The following is a 20156-nucleotide window of genomic DNA, read 5'->3' as shown; positions in this document are numbered from 1 at the left end:
TCCAACTCTGCCATGCAAGCCCAAGACATCCTTTGCCCAAGTAGTCAGATTTAAGCACGCAATTTGAATATGTTTGAATATCATTTGTACAGCTGGGTTAAAGTCACTACAGTGGAGCTGCTCCTGAAGAGTAACAGAAAACTGGTCACAACACAACATTAGTCAAGTCATCTTTGGCATTTAATAAAGTTTGTATAAATGACTTTTCACCACTGATGGTATCACAAACAAAATTTATTGCATACAAACCCTCAAATATTTGTTTTTAACAAAGCTCCTACAGAATGGCATCTTGTTTCACAAGGACAATTTTAGAGTAGAAGCAAGTGCATTTCAGCCTCAGTAGCATAAACAGCATGCGACATATATTTAAACAGATGCAATGTCCATGTTTGAAACATTAGAACACATTAAACAATCACTTGAAACACAGGCCATGCTATAAATGCCCTTTACAAGTCACCCTAATTACCAACCCCCCCCCATAAATGCTATCTTTTGAGTACTTACTGGTAAAAACTAGTATGACAGTTTCCCCAGTTCATTAAAGAGCTATAGTTTGATATTTGTTTATACAATCAAATGCATATAAAATATTAAAATAAAAAGTTCATAATCATGTGAGCAATCACATGTTCACATGTTCATAAAATCTGCTTTTGGCTGAAGCTCAAAATCACGTAGGTATTTCTAAGGTTGTAACAAATATCTAATATTCATTCCCCCTCTCTGCTTTTGAAATGCATTCTTTTAATGATTTTGAATTGCCTACCAAAATGTTGTATTCACCTAGCAAGCCTGGCTTACCTAGTGGCACAGTTATAGTCTAAGAGTTCCTTTCTCTCAGGTTTTCCAGGAAACAGTTCCCTTTAAAATATGCGTTCATCTTTATTTTGTGCAATGTTTTCACAAGGGATAGAACAGAAGTACACTAGAGAAATTTCTCTAACAAGGCATTTTGAAGAAAGTAACATGTACATGTACCAGAGTAACATGTACATGTACCAGAGTAACATGTACATGTACCAGAGTAACATGTACATGTGACCAAAGCCCCTGGCCACGGAAGAACAACTGAATAGAAGTAATTTCCTTTGCTAGAAAGAGTACACATTCCTGTAGAAATGGACTACAAAACCACAGTGCTAATAAATGCCCAGGTTTTTTAGACCTTTATGATAGACACAGTAATGTACATCGACAATTTCTGTGACACACTATGCTTTTACAGGTTTTGTCTCTTCATAAAAAATAGATTGTAATATAAAATATTAAAAACAAGCTCTAACTTGTACCACACTGAGGTTTTCTATACATGAGATCTCAAAAGGAGTTATTATATGGTAATATATTAAAATATAATTTTCAAGTAAATTATTAAATTTCATAGACACGAACATGTCTGTAATATGTATGCCAGTACTATCTAATCCCAGTAATCTGAAATATGCAAAATAAAGCCTGTGTAAACTTAAGAAGTTCACTTCTACGTTTCTCAATTTCAATCCTATTCACTTCCTGTATGCAAGATTCCCAATGCCTTAAATGGGAACTAAGTATTGGGGCCCATTCCAAAGAAATTTTAGGAAAACGGGAGCATTTCTCACACACTCCGTAAAAAAGTGAATCTAATAAAATTTTCAGAAATTACTAATTACTTGGGTTCTTGGTTTCAGGCCTAAGAATATCTTGTGAAAAACTTACATTCTGTCAGATAAGGGCATGAAAGGAGTAGTTCTTCTGTGGTACACTGTAAGGTCAGTCTTAAGTGCTTTTGGGAATAAAGGTTAGAAAGACCTAACTGAAAAATACTTAATACCCATCCATTAGGATCAAAGATCAGTACATACACGTATTAAAGATCTGTATGACCTCCACTGAATAAACAAAATGCTTATAAACACTATATACAGAAATTTACTCCACCCCCCAACATCATGTTTCTTAGGTGTTTATCATTAATCTTAATTAGAGCTGAGAAGTTCTGAATGATTCCTGCTTGAAGTGGTGAATGCTGCTTCTGTAAGTGCTATCCTGCAAACAGCTTGTAACACTGGCACTCCTTAATGTAACACAGGCAAAGTTCTGGGTCCAGTAATTGCAGGAGTACCTGAACTCGGCCTAATATGAACCTGGGTTTGGTTACTCAAGCTATACTTTCTTCTTCAAAGTATTTTCAGAAACATAATTGTTGTCTGAGATGTCACTCTACAAAAATACAATGTAAGCATAGTACATTTTATCTACAGTTTGTTTTGTCATTTCCTAATATGCAGTGCTGTATGTAAATATATTTGAGTTGAAAAATAACATTGTTCTGAAGGTGGCAAAACAGTAAGTACATTGCCAGCTCTTTCCCACTGTGAGTCATAATAAATGCTTGCTATGGAAATTAAAATTCACTGGCCATTACAAGTGACAATTCATTAAACAAATATTTTTCTATTAAAATATATATATATGACCTTGACATAAATTTCTTTACAGTGAATTTCAGAAACTATCTGTATACATTTTACAAGACCTTTTCCCATCAACAGTCACTGGAGTAGGCTGTTCTTAGCGATGCGACTTCCCCACTGTCTTGGAAGATTTAAAAAAGGGTACATTTTTTAGTTGCTAGATGTTTCTGCTTCTGTTTTCTCCATTGCTGCCTCAGGAAAAAGCAGTTTTCTAAGTATATTTGCATAGAATGGTCCATACACTTTTTTATTGAAGTTTACAATGCTTGCATACTGAGATCCCAAAAGCTCCATCTCTGTCTGAATCACAGAAAGGCCTCCTGGCATAGTAGGCATACACTTCTGAAAACTCGGAAGAGCCAGCAAGCTTCTCATGAAGAGCTGGATTCGTTTGTCTGAAACGAGATATAAACTATGCTCAGAACAAATGTAAACCCAAGATGATGCCACAGTCACTTTGTAAGCACCCCGCATCAGCACAGCAAAAAATCCAGCAAGGTAAGCAACAACTCTTTCCCAAGACTGTGTTGGGGTGGGAAACAATACTGGAAGCATCTTAAATTTGGCTACTGCAAGGTGGACACAGCATAAACCTACAGCAACAAGTTACATTAACTAATATGAAGTAGACTCAAAGGAAAAAACCAAACTACTAGGTTTAAACCCAGAATGGACAGAAAGAAGACTAAATAACACTCGTTTTTTCTAAATTCTTCTCCAAAACACTACACTGCCTAGGCTTGTCTCTACATGCACTTTTACAATTATTTTTAACTGTGACTAACCACGCTCTGCAACATACCAAGGACACCATCTCTAAGTAAACAACATTTCCTGAGTCTTAGTTGAGCCAGTATTTTACTGCAGTAAGAAAATGCTTTTAGAAGATAATTAGACAGTTGATTAAGCTTGCTGGGACTAAGTTTATAAACAGAAACATACAATATGACAATTAGGTAGTATCTTACTAACCAATCAAGGAACAGACAGGATTATTCTTCTCAACAATATGAGCGATTTGACCCATTAAATTACTCTGCATTTCTTCACTAAGAGTGGGAAGACCTCTTTCACTTAGAGACTTGTTCACTGTGCTGCAAATCTGGATGCCAATAGCATTCAGAGCCTCCTTCAAGTCAAAACTTCTGGAAGAAACAGAAGAGCATTAAATTCTGCAGTTTCTGTAGCATAGGTTGTGAAGTGGTCTCATTTCTTCTTATTTTCAACCTGGTCTCTGCAATGAGAATTTTGAAAAGTTTTCATCTTTTGCTGCAGATTTATGTAAATCTACATATACAGGAAAATCTCTATGTGGACGATAAAATAAGGACCTAGTTGTGATTCAAATGGGAAAGGTAATTTCAAGTGTGCAGCAGTGACACTGTTCGATTTGTCCTTGTGCCTAGGTGTTTTTCTGGGCCACGCACATAGCATTTCATGAGACAAAACAGAGTGGAAAACTCTTTTAAAAGACAGTCACATACATCAGACTTGCTTGTAGTACAAGCAGACAAAGAAATAAGCAGCCAAATAACTTGAACTACCTACAAGTTTGAAGCAACTCCCAGAAGGATTTAGTGAATGTATTGCCACAGTCTCTCCAGTATTAGGAGTGTATGAATGAACAGTCCTGTTAGGTTCCAAAATCTGTACATTAACATCAAGTCTCAGATTTCACTAAAATCTACATTTGAAAACATGTGTCTAACTTATAGTGGCCTTGTATCATAAAGAGAATATATAAATGATTAAATTTTGGTATCTTCCTATTAATAACGATGCACCAGCTATGCCACTAGAATTGTTTCCAATTGTTTCCTGTCAAAAAAAAAAAAGTTTAAAAAGGAGTAAACAAAGGCCTTACTTCTTGTTCATGCCTTCAAGAAGAGGAAGGGAGATCCTTTTCAGCTGGTCAGGAAAATCAGGCACGTCTACAATTGCCGCACCCACCATGTTGTTTGTTATGAGAGAAACACAAGCTATGACTTTTAATTGATTGAGCTTTTCTCTCAACTCCTGAAGACGAACTTCATCTGTTATTAGAGTCTAGAATTGAAACAATAATACTAATTTAGGAACAAGGAGGGAGAGAGACAGGAAAAGGACAGATCTAGAATGTAGTCATGAAGCACTACTAGTTTCAATCACAAAAACACAAATCCAGAGGAAACAGCCACTGAAATACCCTAAATATGTAGTACAGCATGAAGTGGCATTACGTACAAATGCCAGAAGTAAACCTCTGGTGGGATGAAAAGTAATGAGGAAACTGAGGACTGTGCACCTTATTCCTCATCACTGGTGACAAATCTGCAACCTACAATTCAGCCCATGACATGGAATGCTCAGAGCATCCAGAGGACATTGTCATGATCAAGTTACAGACAGAATAATGTTCTGGATTTAGGTATCTTTTGAAAAAATGCCAAGATTTGTAACTGATGGATAATAATGAACACTTGTGCTTGACAACCACCAATTCAACCACCAAAGCAGGTTCTGCAAGTGATACATAACCCACTCCAGGCAAAAAGCCAGCTGATCATACCAAGAACATAAGTAATCCCCACAGCAAGATGTAGCTGGAGTTAATTCTAGGTTATAAAGAGTTCATCCTGAGCAGCACAGGGACATTAACATCCAACTGTAGTTGGTAGCAATTTCATAGTATGGCAAACTATACTATGGACATCCGTATGTAGTTCTTAATCAAAACCATTCACAGAAAGGCAAGAAAGTCCCTTCTGTCCACTGACTGAGAACACCAAGAGCATGCCCATGTATATAGCAAATTCTCTGCCAGACCACCCTACATGTAGCTAAGGCCCTCCCTGTAAATGCAAATTTTAGCCCTGACTGATGGCAAATTTCACACTGGCTTTCTGGAAAGTTACAGAGGTCAGTAATCAGGAACTGGAGGGAAAAACTGAACACTGAGTCCTGAAGCAGTAATTTACATGCACTGAGAAAGAATAAATGCCTACTTTAGAGGCCTCTACCTTTTACTGATTCTGTTCTAAACAGCGATCCCACCAATTCCCACTGCTGTTAGGAAAACAGGGTGCTACAGTCAGTTCTTTAGAGAAAGCCGAGTACTGCCAATACAAGGCCCAGCCTTTGACCACAGCCAAGACTGCTCTTAGGGTGGAGCTGGTGAGCTATGATTGGAAAGAGAGAACAACCTTTACCTTGTTCTTTTCTGGTTGCTGACTTGCTCATTTCGAATTTCAGAAACTGGACTAGAATATAATCTCCAAATTCACTGTGCAGGAATTTAAGGAATGCAAGAGACTATTCACTTGCTGTCATCAATAGCAGGATTATTGTATCACACCAATGATTTCATACAGCTGGTAATCTGAAGACACCAAAATACATTTCTTACCTCTGGAAATGTTTTGCAATAATCCCACTGTAACAGTTTCAAGTAGCCATTGTTTAGCACCAGTGTAGGACTAATAATTGGTTTTGAACTACTATCAGCACCAGGGGATGATGAAGACTCATCAGAAATAGATGACAATTCATCTTCTATCGATTCCTTTATCCATTCTGTTGTGAGATTCAGGGCACCTAAGTATTGCAAATAGCACAGATTTACTGCATGCCTTCATCAAAATACGCACTACCTTGAGAAAAAATAAGATTTCTCTTTGTATACATAAGAGAATTTGACTTCTGAAGACTTAAACAGAGTGGACAGCTGAGTCTTCACACATGGTAATTCTCTCACTCATTTTCTTCCACTGACCACCTTTAAATTCTACATGGTTTGTACAAACCCAGCCACAAATTGTTAAGACTTCAGACAAGGCTTTTAGGTAATACAAGTCTCAACGTTTGAGTTCACAAAGGGATGTTTTCCTTTTTTTGGAGAGGCCACTTGTCAGATAGGGCATAAGACCAAAAAGCAGAGGTGAAGGAAGATTAAAACATTTGATTTGTTGTGGTAGAGCTTTTCTCAGGCTGCACATATGAACACTGCAGGCTCTATCAGTGGCTCAGAGCTCCCACTTTAGAAGCCCTGCTCCAGATGTTAACAAGCTTATTTATTGTCCTCGGATATATTTCTGAACACCATTTAACCAAATTACACAAAACAAGTAATAGTGGATCAAGATGACTTTGCATCATCTAAGAAATTTTGTTCAGAGCCTGCCTTTAGTTTATTAAAAAATTGATCTTACACCTTCCAGGTTTCAGGTACACTAACTGGTTTTACATGTTTACTTGACACTGACAACACAATTGTTGCACACAAAAGAGAAAATGTAGGGCTTCTGCATCCAGGCAGCAAGAGTCACCACTTGCTTGTTTTTCAGACACCAATCAATTTGGCAAATGTAAGTTTGTCTGAAAGTGCCCCAGATTACAGACAGACAAACTTGACAGCAAGTTAAGTCAATCAATTATCCAGTTAGTTAGTCAATCAATTATCCAGTAAGTTATCAATTATCCAGTGATAGCTTGCTTGTCAGACATTTTTCCCATTACTTACATACAGACAAGATATTGAAGTTTTCCTCTTAAGTTAACTGCAACCTATAGAGTTTTCACAGCATATATTTAAATAGTCTTCTTTTCAAAGAAAGGTCTTAATTAAATATAGCATGGTACATACTTGGTGTTTCTTCAAGAATTTCCTGGAATTTTGTTCTTTCGTAATCCACCAAGTTATGCCAGAGGTATGGTCTAAGACTTTTAATTGTGTAATTTGCCATATCCACTTTCATCAGGTCCAAAACACGGAATATTTGTCTGAAAAGAAGAATTTAAAATGTCACAGTTTAATTTAGTCTATTGAATTTCACCAGCACACATGAAGCACATGTACATTATTACTATAATTTCATTGCTGGGAGCAGTGAACTCCTTCATTTGCATTTCTGAGTAACAGATATGTCACCCTATCATTTGGAATTCTTGAAGGAGTAGTATATATAAGGCTTGGTGTACGTTAAAGAGAACTGGACTAATGTAGCATCACTAAAGGCTACAGCCCTGTAAGTTTTTCAAAAACTACATGAATTGTGTGCTGCTTACATTTTGTAAGAATGAACAAGACAGAAAAAAAAGAGTTTCTGAAACAAAGGTTATTGCAAGAGTTGGCTTAGATATTCAAAGCTGCCTGGTTTCATCTAGATATCCTACCCATTTCATTACAAAGTAAGATACACAATCTGTTCAGTGTGTCAGAGCTCTTTCCCTTTAATGCTTCAGGAAGTTTTCCTATAGTTTGAGAACAGGTGTTATGCAAACTGACACAATTTTAGACTTCCTTTACCCAGCCACCCTGCCTTCCACTCTCTACTACCCTTTCAGAGAGGAGTTTTTTTTCTCCAAAAACCACACTCAAATACCAACCTCAGTAACTCTACAATATTGTCAGTTGCTTTTAACTGTTTTATGTCGTTGTCTCTTATTGGAGCACATAACTTTCCCATAGTGTTGATGATATAGTTAGCTAGCCCAGGAATATCAACAGCATTGTGTTCAGCCTGCTGTCTTATAAGATCCGTATCTAGAACTTCACAAATTTGATTGTGAATCCTGTTTGCTCCAGGAGTCAGGAAGGAAAGAAGAATCTAAATTAGAGGGAGAAAAAAAGGAAAAGCTTATCAACAAAACCCAAATCACTTAGTAAACACACTTGAGTGAGATTTTAATATTCATGTCAGGTGTGTACATCTGACAGATTATAACCAGCCATTTTAAGACTGCACATTATCAAAGGTAATGAGGAAAAAAGGACTGTTTGAAAAAAACCCCAAAAGCACAGCACAGTTCTGCAAAAATGCTCAAAGCCAATAAGACAAAAAGCAAGTCAACAACTAAACTCCTTTAAAAGCTGGGAGGCTACCCTGTAAAACAAACATTTACTAACTTAAAATTCTGAAAGACTTAGCATTGTGCCAGGACTGAAGGTTTGTATGCTCACCTGTGCAATAATCAAACAATGAAGTCTAAGTGGGCAGGTGCAGTCATGTTTATATTCTTGTTCATGCCCTAAGCTCACAGTATGGTTCTGGAAACAGGCTAGTACAGACGTGAAGCTTTGGGAAAAGAATTGACTTTCAACTGGTCACTGTGCAGTGAAAGTTGAGTCAACATGCCACTGTTTTTTTATGGCCGTATTCCCGGTTAATATAAATATACTACAAACAGGCATCTATTTTCAGTTCTGAATAATCATGGTTTCATATCATCCAGGGAAGAACTAGATGGTGTCGGCTCAACTGAGTTGTGGAGACCCTTCAGTGAACAAAGGGGGACTCTTAGAGCTAAGCTGACAAAACAATACAGAGAAGGAAGAACATTACCTCCTTAATTTCCTCAAAGAGCTTAATAGCATGTTTGTATTCTGGAGGATCTTCATTCAGTTCCGATTCCAGATGATCCCAAAAAGCCTTGTGTACAATTTGTTTCACTGTGCCTGCAAAGCTATGGAGTAAATCAATTAGATATGGAAAAGACTCCCAACTAGCTTTCATCCTTGTAACTTTTAGATGAGACTGATCACTTGTTGGGAAATGCACCTCCCCAGATATTATGCCCTGCAACCACATCTTTCTTGGGTGGTTGATCATCAGCTCCCAAAACATGGTCTAGATTGCTCCATTCATTTCTCCTCTCTTTCCAGCACCAGCACTGCTTCTTGCAAAACTCAGGCTCTTACCTGTTTTGTGGGAAGTCTTCATGTTTTATGCAAAAATTTGCATTTACAGCAATTTCATGAGCTAGAGTCCAGTTTGACAGATTTCTTGTAGCTGCCATCAGTTCATCAAATGTGACAACCTTGGGAGGGCTTGCTGCTGGAACAAACAAGATCAATTCAAGCCAAATATCTGTAGCTGATAAGTACAATTGAATATACTAAAACCTAGCAATTTTACTGCTTGCTAATGGGACTCCAGTACTCTGGAAGAAGCAACGCAGGATTACCAAGTCTTTATATCTTCCTAAAACACTAACTCAGGAAACTCCCAGCTTATCAGGGGTGTGTGTGTTTGTGGGGAAATACCACACGTCTCAAAACATTTTGAGGAGCATTTTCATATTTCTGCATCTGAACTATCTTTTTTCCTTTAAAATGGGATCTTGCATTCCACAGATTTCCTACGAACTGTTCTGTCAAAGCCACCCAACCAAAACCATGGACAGTAAGAGATAGCAGAGGTCCTCTATAATTCTGAGCACATGATGGCTACATTGCCAGTTGAAAAGGTTTTGAAGTTACTGACTTGCAAACACCCCCCATGTAAGATCAGCAGATGTTTTATCTGCTGTGGAATCTAAGTTATACTCATTTTTTAGGAGTTAACAGCAATGACAAAACCAACTCTATATTGGAAAACAAGAGCAAATTTTAAAGTTTCTAAGTCTTCAAATTCTATAATTTAATGTAGCATTTGAAAGACTCGTAACAAAGAAAGACAAAGAGCCAACTGCCAATTGCAGCTCCACTAACAAGCTTGTTTTAATGTAAGACTTCATTTACATAGATGTAAGAAGTAAGCATGGTCTGCAAATGCTTACAGACTCACACGAACCATATCTTAACCAAGGTTTTATTTAGCACTACTCAAATCATCTTCCTTGTGCAAATGCGCGTTTTATGTTTGATTCTAATATTTATGAAAGAAAAATGTGAATTCAAGATTAATTACATGTAACTTGATATGGTATTACAAACATGTAATTATTTTTAGGTGCAGGGATCAAACAGAAGAAACCCACCCTTTGCACAAAAGCATATCTGGTTGAGTGGGAGGCTGCTACCAATGTCAAGGTTAGGAAGACCATGGTGACACACTTTTCTTACACTTTCTGAAGGGAAGGAGTGCACAGGGAGAGCGCCATGGATACAGCTGCTGCTGGTGTTCCAGACACAGGAGATGCACTGCTTCACAGCAGAGAGAAAGCCATGCCTCTCTCTTAATACTCTTAAACAGATTCAGAATCCCAGGTTCTACCCATGACAGCAAAGAGAAACACAGTAAGTTAGCCTTATTGGTCCATGCACAATGCAGGTAAGGCTGAAACAGGCTTACATGCTGGGGAGCTGGGTTTGCTTGAAGAATCACTGTTAAAGCTCTGCCTGGAATATTCCGAGTCGCTGGAAGAAGCTGTGCTTTCCGAGAGGCGTGAGGAATCTGAGTCACTGTTCTGCTCATCACTGAGAGGCATTCTGATTCCCTTTCCCTTGTTTACAGAGTAAACAAAACCTGGAAAAACAAACACAACTCCCATAAAACCAGCACTTACTTTTGTTTGTTTCTCAAAAGTCAGCTACTGATCATTTTATTGTGAATGAAGATCAGGTAGTTGCCTTTCCCAAATGGGAAAAGCAAAGGAAAGGATTTGACTTGACATGCAGAGTCATACAGTTATCACCAAACTATACCCGTTCTGTAAGAAAGCTTTGTACCTTCAGCTGTTTCACACCCTAATGATTATGCTGGAGACCATCCATAAAGTGGTTATATTTTAAGAAATGAAAGACTACCCACAGCAACCCCTGAAGCTGCTTGTTGCAAGACTTTTGGTAGTTTTCAATGTCCATAAAGGCATCTCATGATGTTACCATCCCCCACCTGACTTCAAGAAGAAGTGGTGTTTAGCAATGTTTAGAAATTTCCTTCCACAAACAGGCTGCACCGAGTGTAATGACTGTGAAGCAAACACAAGAAGTGGCAGGGGGAGAACAGACAAGTGATTCAGAATATTACATTTCTGACAGGGTGTAGCTGAAAGTCTGGCCTGCTGCTTTAGGTGGGTCCATGCTCAGAATCAGATCAACAATGGCACAAACCCCAAACCCACTCCTCCTACGAGTGAAGGTGCATTGGCTTTCCAGCTTAAGCCAAATGGCAACTCTGACATGGCAATTCTAACATCCTATTCAGCACAGACAACAACCTCCACTGAGAAGTGTAGTGCTTCAGAGTGCTTCTGTCCATGTAAAGAAACTGCCTTCCAGGCAGATCATCTGCAATCGCAGAAAATGTGGACATCTGCACAGAGTGATACAGATGATTAAAAACTGCCTGACAGGAAGTGAAAAATATGTTCACAGTAATACCAAAATGAGAAGCTGGAAGTCAGCTGTAATTACTACTAAAGGAATTTGGCCCAGATACCAAAAGTAGCTGTCCATCTCTGATTATAGCCATAAAGCATTCTGTAGTGGACCTTATGAAGAGACACAGCCAGCAATGGTTTCCATCAGCAAACTTAACTAATACATAACTTCATTTATTATTAAACCACATCAACTTCAGTAGGCAGGGAATACCACACTTTGCAATTGCTGAACTTGGAAAAAAAGACACTTTGTGCAATAAAAGAATTATCTTTGTCTGTACTTATGTGAATCAACATATTGTGGGGTCCTGGGATAGACAAAAGGTAGTGAAAATGAAGGTTTCTTTATGTTGGCACCTAGTTACAGCTTGGGTACCAACTCATCCTGAATATGCCTTTATAACTTGATGAGCTACTACACTGATGAGCACTCCCCTGTTAATTAAGATGATTAACATTTCTTAAGTGTATGTTTATACTCTTCCTCCTCTCCCAAGAGGAAAGAGGAGGCACTTGAACACCTTATTTATGTCATACTTTGAGCTGGTTTTTTTGTGAAAAGAATTGATCACATTAGCAAAAACACAGCTGTCAGTTTATCACTATACTGGAGAAGCCAGTAAGAGACACTTGACTAGAACAAAGAGGTCATGCATTCAGAATTTGCAGCATTACCTATGATCCTAAGCATCATAACTCTTATTAGACAAGTAATTTTATAATTTCTAACAAGCAAATATTTAAAACAGTATTGGCTAAACAAGACAGAGTTGCAAGAGAACCTACTGCCCCAAAACGCAGAGATAATTTGGTTTGGAAATTGTATTTAAGTTGCAATTAGAAATGGGTTGCTAGTTAATGCTAGAGAAGAAACAAACTATTTCTTCAATTAAAATCTGTGTTACAGATCTCAAAGTTAGTGCTGACCAGAAACCAGTTTTGACAAACTAGTTATAGAACATACTTGAGGTTTTTCATGTTGAACTGCTCACTCAAATACAGTAACACTGTCCAGAGCCTGCAAAGTTTTTATTACCCTCCAATAAATTTGTTTTTGATCAATATAAGAACACTGTATATCCAGGCTTTAATCTTGTACAACACCCCTTTATTTCCATCCAAATAAATAAACTCCAGAAGATTAATGTTGAAGCACATGGTCCATCAAAAGATTCAATTAACGTCGTTCACAGTGTGGGGGCCCAAAGTCTCGCAGATCTCTTGCGAGTATGAGCACTTCACGGTGTGTCCACTGCTTCAGTTCAGGTGTTAGGAACATGGAGGAAGGTAAATGACCATTAAACCCCCAAATGCTCTCACAATTTACACATCATCATTCCATGAACTTCCTCTTACCTCTAGGTATGACAGTGTTAATAAATATTCAGCTTTGCAAGGTGCTTCTGAGAGAAGCACTAAACCAGCCATGAAGGTGAGTCAGCACTGCCATTTTCCATCCCATCTTGACTCCCAAGAAGATCATGTATTTAAGGTAAGAATTACAAGTCTATAAACATTAAGTCCTTAAGTACTAGTCCCAGCAAAGGATCTTTTGGCAACAAATACTTGCATTTCAAAGAGACCCATGGCATTTTCATGTATCAAGACCATGATCTTACAATACATGCACACATACAGACAGCAGAGCTGTCTGTAGAGTGCTTCAGAGGGCTTAATTTAAGTAAGAAGTTTCAACACTGCAATAGGAGATGACACATAAAAAACCACTGCAATCTTCTGCCACACTAAATACATTTCCTAGCAGAATGCTTCAAACACAATGGGAAGCAAGATTGGGTGGTGTACTCTGCAGATTCAGAATATTATTGCTAAATTCTAAGTTTAAAAGATAAACACATCAAAGGAAACATATATGAATACACAAGCAGAACCTGCAGGGGCCATCTAAAACACTTAGGCAAAAACACAGTCATTTAGCATATGAAAGGTAAGTGCAAACCAAAAGTGGCATTTCTAATTAGTTACAACAATAGACAACTGAGTCACTTGGTCCTTGCTTTACAGCATACACTCGAAGAGCTGATTTTCCTTACATTTTTGTAGACAGCACGGAAGTTCTCATTATTAATTAATGGTCAAGTTAATTTAGAACTTTAGGTTTAAATCAGTATAATGGTCACATAAAAATATTTTGAAAAGTCCTTCAGCCTTGCAAGATCTCTTTGTAACTCACCATCTAGGACAAACAATACCATCTTGTTATTTATTTGCTCATGAATTATTACATATTAGGCTGTTGTTTTAATACACATATGAATATCCCACCTCTTCTATTAAAGCCAGATGTTACAAACTGCTTTACTCTGCTGTATTAAAGACTACCCACATTTACATTTGTATTACACTGTACACCATCACACCATTTGCTTTCTTTCAATTAGTACCATACTGTAGGGATTTTAAGGATAAACTCTTTGGGAGACCAAAACTAAAAGTATCTTCTACATGTACCAACCCCAGGATTCTAGCTAATTTAACAATGAAGAAATAAATTCTCACATTTCCGCTATTTTGCTAGGTGGGGATTATTCTTTTTAGTAAAAAGAAAATTAATACAAAACTGTAGATGCTTAAAGGCATCTTGATCCTAACTGGTTACTGCATCACCCAACTCAATTCTTCATTTAGAACTTATCAAGGCTGCAAGATCAGGTTAGTTTTAGAAGACACAAACACACTTTTTATTCCTGAAGGTTTGCTTTAGAAGTTATTTTACAAAGCACCTGGGGGGAGGAGGGAGAAAGACAGTTTCGCAGTTTGTGGGATTTTTTTCTTCAGATACCATCTTCAAGGAGAGGTTTTCCACAGCCCTGCTTTGTTCAAAGGAAGTGTGCATGGACAGAGACTTATGAGTGCTCTGTCCAGTTTTACCACTATGAAGGTCTTAACTTTGTTTATTCTACTGGGCACACATTCTTACTATCTTCAAGCTGGCACCGACTGATCTCATTTGGTCTCGAGTTTCCCTTTCACTGACTCCACCTCTGTCAGCACTCAAGACATGAGAACAGAAAAGAGCCTTTGTTAAGAGTTGCTTGCATTTCCTCCCGCCTCATTCTTCACAACTTACAGCCGACACTTCTCCCCCTTAGCTTTCTAGTTCCACAGCTCTTCCCTTTGAAGTGACACTTCTCTTCGTGAAGGCTTAAAAAACTGTATCGGCGAGAGTGAGATGCGGCCGAGTGCCTCGAGCTGCCCGCGGGAGTGCCCTCCGCCCGGCCAGCTCGGTGACGGGACGAGCGAGGGGAGCCCCGGGACGCCCTGCCCGCTCCCCTCCCCCGCGGGGGGAGCGACACCGAGAGAAGCCGGCGGCTCCTCCTCTTCCTCCATCTGTTTCGCTGCCTGTCTCCTCCCCCGGCCCCATGTTTTTAACAGTTAGCAAAGGCAGGAGTTTGGCACTCGCCGACCAAAACAAACAGCGTTTCCAAGGACAGGCCCGGGGGGAGGGAGTCCGGGGGAGAAGCACGGAGAGAAGGCTCCCTGTCAGTCCCAGAGAAGGCGAGCCCCCGGGCACCCGACATTAAGCGCCCGGGCCCGCATGCCCCGAGGAGATCTCGGGGTGCCCCTGCCCTGCTGACCGGGGCTGCAGGGGGGGACCCTGCGGCTGCGCCCATCGGGGCGGACCGTCCCGGTGGACACTAAGGGATGGCGAAAGCCCAGGACATACGGGGCAACGGGAGAACTAGGGACCCAGCGCAGGAACTGCGAAACCCACCTGCTGCAGCGGTGCCCCACCGGGGCAGCAGAGCGACGGGCCAGCGCACCACCCCCCTCCTACCCACACCGCGCAGGAGGGTGGCAGTCCCCGGGACAGCGCTGACCCGGGTTCACCCCGCGGCTCATCGCCCAGCATGGCTGGATACCCCACCGCGTGTCAGCTCCGCCGGCCGGCCGGCCGGACCAGCCCTGCCCTGCCCCGCTGTCCCCAGCCGGTCACTCACCGCTGCCCCTCGCCGTCCTGCGCGGCGCTCACCGGGGCCGCACTTAGCCCCTCCTCAGATTTAAAGACCCAGCCCGGACTATTAGTGTCTTCCTCGGGCACATCCATCTCTGACGGTGGAAGGGGGGAGGTGCGTCATCTTTCCCTGCCTGCCAGCGGCGAGTTATCCGAGGCGCTTGGGCCAACCTCCGCTTATGCCTGTAGAAACTGCCCGCATCTCTTCATTCTGCTTGCGACCGGGCAGTACGCATGGAGAAATATGAGGCGACACGGGAATGTGTTTCGGCGGACTCCCCTACGCTGGCAATGGGCCGTGCCGATGTGCCGGGCCGGGTGGTGTTTACGGAAGGGCCCCGTCCACCCGGGCTGGGGCCGCCCGCGCCCCGCCCCCGGGCCGCCTCAGGGGCTGGAACAGCGACCCCGCAGAGCCCGAGTGTCGGCGAAAGCGGCTGTGCTTCGCACGGAACTGGGCAGCTGCCCGCGCTCTGTGTGCCTGCCTTTGTGCACTGCGCTGCAAAGGGAGCTTTAACCATGTTCCTGCCCTGGTTTCCTTGCTCTGTCGATGGGGGTAGTGAGGCGCCCCTCCACGCGCCATCTTGCCCCCCCACTGCCACCCCTGCCACCGCAGCTTCAGGGGAGCCACTCGGGACCGTGCTGAGTTTAGTCACCCGTCTCGCTCATGGCTGTGGTGTCCGCAGGCCTTCTGAGCGCCCACTGAGGAACGCAGCATGGGGCAGTGCAGCACTGTCATTATAAATGCTTTGCTTATTGCTGTATTGACATCGTGCACTGGGAGCTTCACGCACGCACGGGGCCAGCAGTACCTGTCAGGGTCATCACCTCTTCCTGTCACAGGAGCTACGTGCCACCACTGCCTCACCCACCAGGAAGCACGGAGGGTAAAACGCCGGCAGGCATCTCTGAGGCAAGAGCTCACTAACGCAGCCTTGCCGATCGTGAAGACAGAGCTCCCCTTCCTGCAGCGAACCTTTAGCACACGTGGTGAACTACACAGAATAGGTATTGTATTCAGACCAAAGCCCAGTGTAAGTCCCATTGACCTCTGCTATAAAATCAAGGGCGTGAAGCAGGGGACAGAGTTTGGCCCAAGTGCCTGGCTGGAGAGGAGCGCTTGCTTGCAGTGGTGCAGAGCACCTGTCAGCCCAGCCTTCAGAGACATTCAAAGGGATTAAGTCCAACAGCCTAATCCAATAGCTTCTATAAAGAAGACGATGTTTTAAATAACTGTATTTGCACTACTTTACCCCACTTTGTGCATGTCACATGGCAATGATATGTCTGAAAGAGGTTCAAAAGGGCTTTGGAGAAGACTATGATGGTATATAGATGGGCTGCTTTGTACAGAACTGTTATGACTTCCAAGGACATGATTTGTTATTATTTTTTACATCCATTTTTGCTTAGACACAACCTGAAATGTGGGAAAACCACGAGTTTTTGCTGTGATGGCTGCTGACACCTTTTCTTAATTAACCAGCTGCAACTGCACAAAGAGTAGTTGCAAAAACACCAGGGCCAGCTGATTCAGGGTCCATTTCGTGTCTCTGTGGACTGGCAGTTGTGGAAACCTGTGCTGCTCAGTGGCCTAGCTTGCACTGGAAGGGAATGGGGTCAGCCTCACCAGGTGAAATAGCTTCTAAATACTGATAGGAAAGATAACCTCAGGGGGAAAATTATCTCAGGGATACTACCTAAATCATGGAGTAAGATAAGGGATTCCAGAAAGGGATGGCTTTAAAACAATTTTTTTTTTCAGCTATAGCACTGTCCTTCTCTCCCAAGCACCCCAGCTGTTTTGGAGCTCATTCTTAAGTGCATAGCTTGCTCTATCTATCTATCTATCTATCTATCTATCTATTTATCTATCTATCTATCTATCTCTCTGTCTGTCTATCTATCTACCATGTCAGAGATGTATATCTGAGGCACAAGGACATGCTTTGAGATTTTGGTCCAAAACCCAAGAATAAGTTAGACATTGCAGTACTCAGCACTTCACCTTCTTTTTGGTTTCAATTCTTTCCTGATCCAGAGGCACTAAAGCTACAGGCCACTACATGGATCTTGAAGTAGATTACCTACTGGAGAGATTTTCTCCACAGAGAAATGCCGCTTATTTCTCATTTTCTGGTGTCCCCAATGTCAGCCAGAAAAAAAAATTGTACGGCCTTTAAATTTGTTCTGCTCAATTAACAAGATCAATGTCCTTGTGTCTTATATAGCACATGCATGCATGTCCTGGATTTGGCTGGGACAGAGCTAATTCTCTTCCTAGTGGCTGGCAAGGGGCGTTTTGGATTTGTTTTGAAAACAATGTTGATAACAGAGGAATGCTTTAGTTACTGGTGAGCTGTGCTTACATTGAGTCAAGCCCTCTTCTGCCTGTCACCTCAGCAGCCTGGAGGAAGGTGCACAAGAAGTTGGGAGAGGACACAGCCAGGACAGCTGACCCCACTGACCTGAGGGATATTCCATACCATATGGCATTATGGTCAGCAATAAAACTGTGGGAAGTTTGGTGCAAGGGCACAGATGGAGACTAGCTGGCCATCAGTCAGTTGCTGGTGAGAAACTCTTTTCATTTGCATCACTTGTCTTGGCTTTTATTTACTTCTTTGTTATTTTCATTACAATTTAATATTTTTTTTCAATTATTAAAGTGCTTTTTTCTCAACCCACAAGTTTTTTTTTACTTTTACCCTTCTGATTCTCTCCCTCATCCCACTGGGGACATGTGGGGTGAGAGGGAGCAACTGTGGTGCTTATTTCCTGGATGGAGCTAAACCACAACAAAGGTATGGAATTTTGACAAACATTTGGAATTTTGACTAGCGTCTCAAGATGACTTTAACTCTTGGCCTTTCACTACAGAGGCACTGTTAACTGAAAGGAAGGACTAGTTTGTGCTCACTCTTTGCAGCAAGTTGGCTTGTAATCTTCCTTACTGTTACCAGTAAAACTAGCAACGACAGCAAAGCCTACAATTATGCTCTGCTTTATCCAGCAAACAGCAAGGCAGCTACTGAATGGATAGGATGTGCAGCTGCATTTGGCCCCACAGATCAGAAATGTCCCAGTATAGGGCTAACTCATGGTTAGCGTGGGAGGAGAGAGAAAGGGCAAGGCATGCTATAGTCTGTGCCACGGCCCATGACAGCTATGTTGAGAACATAAAGTCACAAGACATTTTCCCTAATCCTAATAACTGATCCAGGCAGACTGGCTTTAGTGCTAACAGATGGATGTTAAGACTCTGGGTTGACTGAGATCATTAGGCCCAGATTTGATAATAGGCTCAAGGTCAAGACAGAAAGGCAGGTATACAAGGCAGGTATAAGGATGTTTTCTCATCTTGTTCTTCTGTGGAGCTTCCTGTATTCCAAGGAGAAATAAGTCTTGTGAGAGGCAAACAAGGTTGCTGCTTCTCCCAGCTGAAGTTTTTGTCTCCAAATTCACAAAAAGACAAAGCAGAGTGTTGACATTCTGAGAGAAAATGGTGCATCAGTAGCTTCCCCAACTACACCAGTCTGCAGTGTCCAGCAACTTTACAGCCTCAGCGAATTCCTAATGCACACTCCCCTCAGCACTAGCAATTGCTCTTTCTTTTTTTTCAAAGGAAACACTTTGACCCACAGTGTCAAATACAACAAAAAGCTATTTGTAGAATGGTACTCTTGGTCAGAAATAGCTTGAATTGGTTCCATGGTGAGAAAAATCTTTAAGTAATACATTGCTAACATTTTCCTTGTCACTACCAAGCAAGAGAAGGATAAATAGTGACAGTTACCTATATTGCCTTACCCCCTGAAACAGATTTACATCCCTTGATACTTAACATTGATGATCCTCTTGATTATTCTCTCTGGTGAAGTCCATATGGTTTAGTTCTTATAGTAAACTCTGAAATAAACAGCTTCAGATCTAAATTCCTGGGTCTTAGGGTACAAATCCTGGGCCTTTCTAGGCCCTTCCTAAATAGAAATCTGATATCCCCTTCTCATAAAATGTGAGACAACAAAGGCTGTGGCTAGATGTTCATGGTGGAAACTGCTGTTGTTGCATTCCCAGGGTACTTTGTTTGCTGCTGAAGAGTTCTACTCTCATTATATTGAGGAAGACAGATTATTCTGAGGGTTCCTCACCTGCTTTAGTGCAAGCCCCCTCATACCAGCCTCAGCCACCCCTGGGATATATTTAAGATAACCCCCTGACCCCATGGAAGCTCTCTATTACATTTTAGGGTCAGGGCAGTAAGTTGTGTTGTGGTACCCATAACCTGCACTCACTCCAACATCCTCTCAGGTCTGTGCATTTGACAGAATTGTGCTAACAAAATGCCTGAGACAATTCACTGTAAATTCTCCTCTTGTCACTCATTCTAGTAGTTACTAGAACATCATGTATAGACTGAACAGCTCAGTTCATCCTAAGCCTTGGCAGAGGTGGAACTGTATTTGACAGGCTAACATCAGGGGCTGTGCTCCTGCTGACTTTATCATTCACTGTTTCTACATAATACTCAACATAAAATTTATTTTTTATGTATATATATATGTGAAGGAAGAACATACTGTAACCAAAGGAAAGACCAAGAAAAGAAAACGTCTTCCAAGACAAAACTTGATTTA

The 20156-nt window shown here is 41.2% G+C and overlaps 1 protein-coding gene across 6 annotated transcripts; it reads right to left on the bottom strand.

Moving 5' to 3' along the window:
• Positions 1-213: 213 nt before the first annotated feature.
• TCP11L2 (t-complex 11 like 2) lies at positions 214-16121 on the bottom strand. 6 transcript variants are annotated; one of them, XM_063395748.1, is made up of 10 exons: positions 15509-16121; positions 10514-10687; positions 9139-9274; positions 8783-8903; positions 7827-8047; positions 7084-7220; positions 5848-6035; positions 4327-4508; positions 3435-3604; positions 214-2857 (listed from the first exon to the last, which is right to left on the bottom strand). In XM_063395748.1, the coding sequence occupies exons 2-10, from the start codon at positions 10647-10649 to the stop codon at positions 2613-2615; spliced, it is 1536 nt and encodes a 511-aa protein (XP_063251818.1). In that variant the 5' UTR covers positions 10650-10687; positions 15509-16121; the 3' UTR covers positions 214-2612. The 6 variants fall into 6 exon arrangements, with proteins under 6 accessions (XP_063251818.1, XP_063251815.1, XP_063251817.1 ...); XM_063395745.1 differs by having other exon boundaries at positions 3435-3607; positions 15509-16112; XM_063395747.1 differs by having other exon boundaries at positions 3435-3607; positions 9139-9271; positions 15509-16108.
• Positions 16122-20156: the final 4035 nt, after the last annotated feature.

This window comes from Prinia subflava, chromosome 4, assembly GCF_021018805.1.
Source record: "Prinia subflava isolate CZ2003 ecotype Zambia chromosome 4, Cam_Psub_1.2, whole genome shotgun sequence".
In the NCBI taxonomy this organism is placed as follows: domain Eukaryota; kingdom Metazoa; phylum Chordata; class Aves; order Passeriformes; family Cisticolidae; genus Prinia; species Prinia subflava.
This window is presented reverse-complemented; position numbering and strand designations above follow the sequence as displayed.